Source organism: Oryx dammah, unplaced genomic scaffold, assembly GCF_014754425.2.
Source record: "Oryx dammah isolate SB20612 unplaced genomic scaffold, SCBI_Odam_1.1 HiC_scaffold_21, whole genome shotgun sequence".
Taxonomy (NCBI): Eukaryota; Metazoa; Chordata; class Mammalia; order Artiodactyla; family Bovidae; genus Oryx; species Oryx dammah.
Window position 1 is genome coordinate 35,079,292 of NW_024070205.1, and position 10,154 is coordinate 35,089,445.

General features: G+C 41.9%; 1 protein-coding gene across 1 annotated transcript in view; it reads left to right on the forward strand.

Moving 5' to 3' along the window:
• The window catches only part of PER3 (period circadian regulator 3), a 68,995-nt gene extending 59,217 nt beyond the window's left edge, over window positions 1-9,778 (forward strand). Inside the window, 5 exon segments of the mRNA XM_040263333.1 lie at window positions 4,860-5,043; window positions 5,609-5,759; window positions 7,196-7,719; window positions 8,004-8,898; window positions 9,217-9,778. Coding sequence (XP_040119267.1) covers window positions 4,860-5,043; window positions 5,609-5,759; window positions 7,196-7,369 — 509 coding nt within the window. The 3' untranslated portion in view covers window positions 7,370-7,719; window positions 8,004-8,898; window positions 9,217-9,778.
• The last annotated feature ends 376 nt before the right edge of the window (window positions 9,779-10,154 follow it).

A 10,154-nucleotide genomic window follows, 5' to 3' on the forward strand; every position in this document is an offset into this window, starting at 1 on the left:
CGTAAGGACAGTTTGAGACATCTGAGACATCTCCCAGGAGTACTAATATTCCCATTACAGAGGCTCCAGAGGAAAAGGGAGAGAAAAGGATTACAGAGTATACTTGAGGACATAATAGCTGAAAATAGCCCATTTTAACCTCATCCCAGTTTACTGGGAAAGGAAACATATACAAGTCCAGGAAGAAAAGAGTCCCAAACAGAATCTACCTAAAGAGAACCACACCAAGGTACATTGCAATTAAAATGGCAAAAATTAATGATAAATAGAGAATATAAAGAAATAATAGCTGGGGACTTCCCAAACATGGGAGAGGAACTGAATATATTAATAAAAGTCCATGAAGCTAAGAGAATACCTAATTACTTCAATGGAAAATACTTTCTTTTCCAAGACACATTATATTAAAACTGTCAAAAGTCAATGGCAAAGAATTTTAAAGGCAACCAATGGGCAAAGGATAATAACCTACAAAGGAACCCCCATTTGGCTATCAGCAGTTTTCTCAACAGAAACTCTGTAGGCCAAGAGGAAGTGGAATGACATTCTCAAAATACTGAAATGTAAGAACTGTCAGCCAAGAATATCCAGCAAAGCTGTCCTTCAGATATGAAAGAGAAATACTTTCCCAGACAAACAAAAGTTGAGGAAGTTTATCACCGCTAGACCTGCCTTACAAGAAATGTTCAAAGAAGCTCTTCTGCCTGAAAATGAAAAGGCCAAAGTACACAAAACCTTGAGTGAGGTATAAATAGAATCAGAAAATCCCAACTCAGAATAGATTTTTAGACACACTGTTGGAGCATAAAAGTTAAAAGGAGAAAAAGCAGTAAAAACAACTGAAGCTACTTCAGTTTGGTAACAGACTCATAACATGAAAGGGGAGGAGGAAAAGGACAGACCTGTATGGGTGAGTGAAGATAAGATGCTATCAGCATGCAAAGGGCTATTTTATTTATGAGGTATTTCATGCAAACCTCATGGTAACCACAAAAATCCAGAGCAGAAATCTGAAACCAAGAAAAAAGGAAATTAAGAAAAACATTATAGAAAACCACCAAACCAAAATGGCAGACAGAAACACAAGGAAAAATAAACAATGGGGGAAGAGAGCACGCAGAAAGCAGAAGATTGAAAGGCAGCACGAAATCCGCATCTGCCAGTAATCACCACGTGGGTAGGTGAGCTTGTCAGTCAGAAGACAGTGTGGTTGGAGTGCTGCAAAGCCAGACTCAACTGTATGCTGCCTCCAAGAGACCTGTCTCAGCTCAACAGAAAAATAGACACCAAAGAAAGGACGGGAAATGGTCCTCCAAGCAGATGGCACCCAAAAGAAAGTTGTGTGGCCATACTTGTCTCGGACAAAGTAGACTTCAACCGAGAAAAGGTAATGAGGTCAAAGATGGACGTTATATAATGATAAAGGGGACGAGTTATCAGGAAGAGATAACAGTTATGAACATTTATGCACCTAGCATAGGAGCACTCTTTGCTACCCCGTGGACTGTAGCCCACCAGGCTTCTCTGTCCATGGGGTTCCTCAGTCAGGATTACTGCAGTGGGTAGCCATTTCCTTCTCCAAGGGATCTCCCCAACCCAGGGACTGAACCTGGGTTTCCTGCATTGCAGGCATATTCTTTACCATTTGAGCTAGCAGGGGGACTTTAAAACTCCACTTACATCAATGAATAGATCATCCAGACAGCAAGGATATATTGATGGATGTACGTGGTCAATTCAGATGCAGTAGAATACACATTCTTCTCAAGTCCATATAGAACTTTCTCAGGGATAGTTCAAGTCACAAGACATTAAAGAAGATGGAAATCATATCATGCCTTTTTCCCCCAGTTACAGTGGTATGAAAGTAGAAATTAACTATGAGAAGAAAGCTGAAAAACTCACAAATATGCAGAGACTGAGGTGGCTCAGCAGGTAAAGAATCTGCCCGCAATGCAGGAGATGCTGGCAGACACAGGTTTGACCCCTGGGTCCGAAGATCCCCTGGAGGAGGAAATGGCAACCCACTCCAGTGTTCTTGCCTGGAGAATCCCATGGACAGAGGAGCCTGGTGGTCTGCAGTCCATAGGGTTGCAAAGAGTCAGACATAACTGAGTGACTTGAGCACAAACAACATGTTACTGAACAATTATTGAGTCAAGAAATCAAAGAAGACATTAAAAATTACCTGAAGAGAAGTGAAAATATAACATATCAAAACCTATGGGATGCAGGAAAAACAATACTAAGAGGACAGTTTATAGCAATCCAAGCCTACCTCAGGAAACAAGAAAAATATCAAACAGTCTAACTTTACACCCAAAAGAACTAGAAAAAGACTAAATGAAGCCCAAAGTCATTAGGAGGGACGACATAAAGATCAGAGAGGGAAGAAATGAAATTGAGATAAAATTGACAAACCTTTAGCTAGGCTCACTAAGAAGAAAAAATGACAAAGCTCTGATAAATAAAACCACAAGTGAAAGAAGAGAAATACAGTGATACTACAGAAATACAAAGGATTAGAGGAGAATATTATGAACAGCTATATGCCAATTACCTGGACAGCCTAGAAGAAATGGAGAAATTCTTAGAATCACATAACCCGCTAGCACTAAATAACAAAGAGATGGTAACCCACTACCATCAGACCAGTCAAGTGGACCAATCACTAGTAAAGAGAATAAAACAGTCATCGAAGATGTCCCAAAAAACAGAAGTCGAGGACCAGACGACTTCTCAGGTGAATTCTATGCCAAGCATTCAAAGAAGGTTTAATACCTCCACTTTTCAAACTCTTCCAAAGAATTGAAGAGGGGGAAACACTTTCCAGCTCATTTTACAAGGTTGTCATTACCTAACGCCAAAACCAGACAAGGACAGCACACACGCACAAAGAAAATGACAGGCCAGTTACCTCTGATGAACATTAATCCTCAAGTGTGGAAGTCGCTCAGTCATGTCTGACTCTTTGTGACCCCGTGGACATACATGGGAATTCTCCAGACCAGAATACTGGAGTGGGTAGCCTTTTCTTTCTCCCGGGGATCTTCCCAACCCAGGGATCTAACCCAGGTCTCCTGCACTGCAGGCAGATTCTTTACCAGCTGAGCCACATATTAGCAAATACATTTAAAGGATCATACATTATGATCACTCCAGTATTCTGGCAGGCTACACAGTCCATGGGGTCCCAAGAGTCGGACACGACTTAGCCACTAAACCACCACCACCACCACATTATGACCAAGTGGGATTTATTCCAGGGAAGGAAAGATGTTTCAGCATCCATAGATCAATCAGGGTGAAATAATGTGGCTAAAGAGTGAAGGATAAAAATCATCTCAATAGATGTGGTAAAGGCATTTGACAAGATTCAATATCTGTGATTTTTAAAACTTTCTAAAATGGGTATAGAAGGAACGTGAAAGTGTTAGTCACTCAGTCACACCAGTTCTTTGTGACCCCGTGGACTGTAGCCCAGCAGGCTCCTCTGTCCATGGAATTCTCCAGGTAAGAATGCTGGCGTGGGTAGCCATTCCCTCTCCAGGGGATTTTCTCAACTCAGGGATCAAACCTGGGTCTCCTGCATTACAGGCAGATTCTTTACCATCTCAGCCACCAGGGAAGCCCCAAAGTACCATTTTCTCTCCATTGTTGACTTCTCAGCTATTCTTTATTTTTCTTTTTTTCCTTTAAAAAAAATTATTTTAGTTGTTGCTGTAGGATTTATACATATGTCTTCTACTTATCACAGTTTACACTGTTCTTTCACTTTTTGTCTTAGAACTTTAAAACAGACTACTTCCATTTCATCCGCTTGTCTTTTGTGCTAAGTAAAATGTGTCATACATGTTATTTCAACATGTATTACAAGCCCCACAGTAAAAATGTTGCTGTTTTTGGCTTTAAATAATTACCTTTCAAAGAGATTTTCTTCTAATGAGGAAAAATGTCTTTTATATTTACCCATACGCTTATTTTTTTTAAATTAGGTACTTTGTTTTGTTTTAATTGTTCCAAAGTGAACGAAGAGGACCTGGAAGGATTGGATGCAGGACAGGAAAGGAATGATCTATGAGGCTCCGTAGCAGCTGTAAAGGGATGGGCCTTGGCATGGATGGATGGCTTCTCTGTTTTAATAGGAGGGCAATGAAGAGAGAATGCACGTATGAGTAAATTTGTGTTTGGCATCAGGGTAATGAATTTCATTTCTCATAGCTTCCTTTTCTTTCCTTATATGTGAGACTGAGGAAGGAAATAGGGATCAGAAGATAATCCTGCTGGAAACAGTGCACTGACCAGATTACAGGCTTTCTGATGGTCCTTTGGTGATGATGAATTTACTGCAGAACCAATGTACCCTGTTCCATGTGACTTTCTCTATGCTTTTGGCAACTTGGATTCGGATAAGAATGGAATTAATAAGTGGCTTTATCAGAGTTGACATTTTGATATTGTGGGAAATTAAAGGGGAAAAGACTCAGGTATGGCAGAGTGTTACTGAGTGATAGGCTTTGGGCTCTAAGCAGAATGACTAAAGCTCTGTTCCAGATTCGTAGTTGGAACAACTGAACAAGCAGGGGAGAAAGTGGAGCTGAGATGCAGCCGTTACGGGGGATGATGGGAAAGGCGGTATGACTTTGAGGAGCGGATAGTTCAGGAAGACTGAGAAGGAGATCTTGGAAAGATGGAGGAACGGGAAGGCTGAGGTGACCTGGGATGACGCTGGGCTGGGTGGTGAAGGACACTACCAGCTAGTCACCCAGGTCTGTGAAGAATGAGGACCAGCCTGGCAGATCAGCCCCTGACGGGTATTTTCTAATTTGGCTTTCTTTGTTGTTGCTGATTTTTGATAGGAAGCAGTGGCAGCAGTATAAACTTTGCTCCTAGTGATGATTCTTCAGAAATCTCTCAAAATGGGCAGCAGTCTCAGGACATAAAGAAAAAAGAAACATTTCCTAAGTTAGCTGAAGAGTCCATCTGGAGAATGATAGAGCAGACACCTGACCGCATTCTAATGACGTATCAGGTGCCTGAGAGGTAAGAAGCACGTTGGAAGACCCACCTTTATATAAGTGTTCTGTGGTTTCTTGTGTATTTTAATACAAAGTGACTTGAACATTTTTATACATATCCTCAGAGATATGTATTTTCAAATTCATTGATTTGAAGTCAAATGGTGAATGATTTCTTAAAACAGAGGTTGTGGTGGAAGTGGATACGAATGTTATATGTCATAAGGTGAAAACAGAGGCAGTGCTTTTCAAGATGGCTCACCGGTACCTGAACTATTTTTAGAGTCTGGACTTTTTTTTTTCCTCATTCTAAAAGAAGAGAAAACCTAAAGGAAACCTGTTTCTTCCATATGACTCATTAAAACTCTATGCAGGTGTTTTCCATCAAGAAAAAGAGGTCTAGCTTTACCAACTTGACAAAGAAATGAGTCAGGTTTTTTTTTTCAGTGTGAGATATGAAGTCATACTTTAATGAGAGATTTGAAGTATGTTACAAACCAAAATGAATGTTAGTCTTGGATGACAAGATAAGAACCCTGTGCCTTATTTAGGACGGTGACGCTTTTGTTTGTCCACTTGTTTGTTTTCAGGGTTAAAGAAATTGTACTGAAAGAAGACCTAGAGAAGCTGGAAAGCATGAGACGGCAGCAGCCACAGTTTTCTCGAGGGCAAAGGGAGGAGATAGCCAACATGTATTCTTGGATTCAGTGCCGGACGATCCCTCAGGAAATAGACACCCAGGTAAGCACAGTAATAACAGCTGTTGTATGCTGATGGCTTTGTGCCGGGCAGTGTTCTGGGCTCTGGCTGTACCCTTGTCCCTTGGTTTCTGCAGGGGATTGGTTTCAGGATTCCCGGCCGCTTCCAAAATCCACGAATGTTTAAGCCCCTCATGTTAAACAGCATGGTGTGTGCATGTAACCTGTGCACATCCTCCTTGAGGCTTCCCTGGTGGTTCAGACTGTAAAGAATCCCCCTGCAGTGCAGGAGATCTGGGTTCAATCCCTGGGTCAGGAAGATCCCCTAGAGAAGGGAATGGCTACCCACTCCAGTTTTCTTGCCTGGAGAATTCCATGGACAGAGGAGCCTGGTGGACTGCAGTTCCTGGGGTCACAGAGAGTCAGACACAACTGAGCGACCAACACTTCCACTTTACTTCACTATGCAGTCCTCCCATACATCCTAAATCATCTGCAGATTACTTATAATACCTAATCCAGTGTAAATGCTGTTTAAATAGTTGTAAATTCAATGTGCATGCTATGTAAGTAGTTGCCAGTGCATGGCAAATTCAAGTTGTGCCTTTTAGAACTTTTTGGAATTTTCATCCCCAGATGTTTTGGATCTGTGGTTGGTCAAATCTATGGATGTGGAACACGCAGATACAGAAGGCCCACCATGCATTGCATTATTCCACTGGAAACCTTACTTCTCACAACTTCCGCTGTGGGAGGTGTTATTACCCCAACTTTACCAGTAGCAACAAAGTGAGGCCTTGTATATCACGGATGGATCAAATTTCATTCCTGGTAAGGATGTGGAACCCTTGAGTGCTGACTGGACTATGTCATTTTATGTAAGGGCATGAGCATCTATAGATTTTCATAGCCTCAGGGTTCTGGAGCCAAGCCCCCTGCACAAACTGAGACACAACTGTGTAAGTTCACACAGTTCATCAGATTTTAAATACAGGTCTTTTTGACTCCAAGTGGTTTTTTCTTCCACCAGTTGGAATGTTATGGGCCAATTAGGAATAAACACACCTGGTTTGATCCATGCTTGACTGGAGAGGAGAGTATAAGATTTGCATGTCAAATACACATGCATGTTTGAGAAGAGTTCAAACTCAAGATGTTAGATTCACACCAGAGGTAGGATTTCTGTGGGTAGAGTATGTGAAGAATGAGCCCCAGAACAATTCAAGCAAAGTATTTAAATGATTACCATCATTTACCTTCTAATAATGAAGAATGAAGTATAATAGTCTTATTAGATAAATATAGTTAAATAAATTAAATAGTTAAATAAATATAGTATAAATAAATAATAGATAGTCTTATTAAATAAATTATGTGGGGGAATTAGACATAGGTTGCTAGGCCGGCACTTTACTGACTTTAGAACTCTGCAGATGACTTGACATCAACTAACCTACCTACTCTTGTTCCCCTTTGGAGGGCTGTGTCACCTGCGGACACAGAGACTCAGCTGGTGATGCTGCAGACCCCATGGTCCGGATCCAACAGAAGCAGCAGCCAAGTGTCTCTGAGAAGGACCTGCACTGCCTCTCCAGACCTGTTGGACTGCTCCTCCTCCCTGTGATTCTCTCTGAACCCTTGCAGCTTAAGTGACCAAGAAGCTGTCATTGAATGTTAAGGCCTTCCCTTCTTGATTTTTTAGCAGACATCTTTTTCCTGAAGCAGACATTGTATATAGATTCTTTCACTCCTCTTTTTTCCCAATGTATTTAAACTGGCGAATAGACTCTTTTTCTAGTTTATTAGCTGTCCTCTAATGAGACTGGGTGGCCTCTAAAGAGGTATGTGAACAGCCAAACTTCATTTCAGGTGTCACCCCAAATAAATTGTAGTTAGGAGTATAGCAAGAAAAAGCCCAAACGTTAGCCTCATTGGTTTTGTTCTGTTGTTACATGAATCATTTCCCGCCCCACAGTAGAGACTTGAAGAAATCCCCGCTAGAGGTCACGCTGGAGAAGGCAATGGCACCCCACTCCAGTACTCTTGCCTGGAAAATCCCATGGACGGAGGAGCCTGGTAGGCTTCAGTCCATGGGGTCGCGAAGAGTCAGACACGACTGAGTGACTTCACTTTTACTTTTCACTTTCATGCATTGAAGGAAATGGCAACCCACTCCAGTGTTCTTGCCTGGAGAATCCCAGGGACAGCAGAGCCTGGTGGGCTGCTATCTATGGGGTCACACAGAGTCGGACACTACTGAGGCGACTTAGCAGCAGCAGCAGCAGAGGTCACGCCTCTTTCCCAACAGTCTCTGTAACCATGTTCTCTGTAACCATGTTGCCCTTGCCTGGTCTTCACATGGTGACACGTGCCTCCAGAGTTCTCACAACACAGGTCACTCCAGCATTTACCAGTATGAAAACGTATTGCTCACTATCCTGGAAATTCCTGGTTTTTAGGGTTGAACTTTGACATTCCTTCTTATAGATGCTTTTCCTTTTGATTTTCTGCCTTCCACTGAAATCCTGGAAGTCTTCTCTTAAACATAGATCAGCTTGGGCTTCCCTGGTGGCTCAGTGGTAAAGAATTCACCTGCCAGTGCAGGAGACATGGGTTTGATCCCTGATCCAGGGAGATCCCACATGCTGTGGAGCAACTAAGCTCGTGTGCCACAACTATTGAGCCTGTGCTCTAGAGCCCGGGAGCCACAACTAGTGAAGTCCACATGCCCTGGGGCCTATGCTGCGCAGCAAGAGAAGCCATCACAATGAGAAGCCCATGCACCGCAGCTAGAGAGTAGCCCCCGCTCACCATGACTAGAGAAGAGCCCGTGCAGCAACCAAGACCCCACACAGCCATAAATAAATAAATATATATTTTTTAAATCGATCAGCTTACAGTGGGTTTATTCCTTGAAGGGTGTAAATTAGGTTTTGCATGTGTAATGTTAAAAACAAAAGAGCTTCTAGCTGAATCACCTTCTGAATCATCTCTTTTTACATTTTTAAATAATGATTGTAAACATTTTTTAAGTTATGTAAGTTATGTGTGTGTGTTTAAATGTTGTCCTATCAAAACTAACAATTCACTCTTTCTTTTTCAACCAATTTATGCAAAAGGAGGTCTCTCCATCCCTGCCAGAGGTCTGATGGCCACTGTCTTCTCTTTGCCCCTAAATAAAGGTGAGTGTTGCCCTTAAGTAGGGGTGAGAGGTCTCTGGGAGGGCCCTAGCTAAGGGGGGGTGCCAAGTCTGCCACAAATCAGGGCTTCCTGGGCCTGTTATAGTCGTTCTCCTGAGTAGCACATGAGTTGTTCACTTGATAAGTCAGCCCTCTTCTTAGAGAGTTGATGATTCGTTCTCAAACCTGAAATGGTATCTAATTCACACCCGTGCAGGTCAGAACCAGGAATAGAAGAAAATGAAGACCCCCGTAACCTTTTCTCCTTTAAATAACATGCCACAAACTAACTTACTTTTCTTCTTTTGTTGTGTTTTTTAGGAAAATGCTTCTCCCTTTCAAGTTTTATAGCTTTTTATAAAATGCTATAATCATATGATCATAATCAGGAGAATCGACCTTTCTATCCATGATGCTGCTGGACCCTGACCTGAGACTCAAGCCCTCAGCTTAGATTTACTTTCTAAAGTAGAACAGTTGGCCCTTGGTATCTTCAGGGAGTTGGCTACAGGACCCCCGCAGATACTAAAATCCAGGGACACTCAACATCCCTTCTATAACAGGAAGGTTTGCCAGCCCTCTATACCCGTGGGTTCTGCATCCAGAGTTCTCTACCCTCCCTAACTCTTCCCACCTCGATCACAGGGGCCGGCTGTAGTTTCCAGAATGTACCTCTTTCTTTAACTGTCAGAACCACTTTGAAACAATGACTGTGACTTTTCTAGAATTTTCTCACTTGAAGCCATTCCATGCCCATATTCCTATCTTAGGCTTAGAGAACTCTCCTGTTCTGATCCATCTTGATTGTTAAATGATCTCTGAAGCTCTCATTGCTTTGGTCAAGTTGTGTGATATTTTTGCCCTTGGTGAAAAATCAAATTTTTTTTTTTTTTGCATGTGTCTCCTTGGACAATTCATTTCTGAGTGTTAGACAAGGAAAAATCAAATTTTAAACGGTGAACCAGCCTGGATATTGTCATGGATAGAATCATTGCAGCCTTCTGTGCTAATGACCGTTTTAATCTGTGTAAATCAGAAATGACACGGAGCAGTCAGAGGACCATTCTGCATGTCCGTATGCACTTTTTAAACATGGTCTTCTCTAGTACAAGCCCTCTTTCAGATTTCTTTCTGTATGTTTGTTTTATTGACATTTAACTGTTTCTTTGCCTTACTACACATTAGGCTCAAAATTGGTGCTTGTTTTAAGCAGATCTATAAAACCAGTTATAGTTTTGGTGTTTTGGTAAATAGCTGAG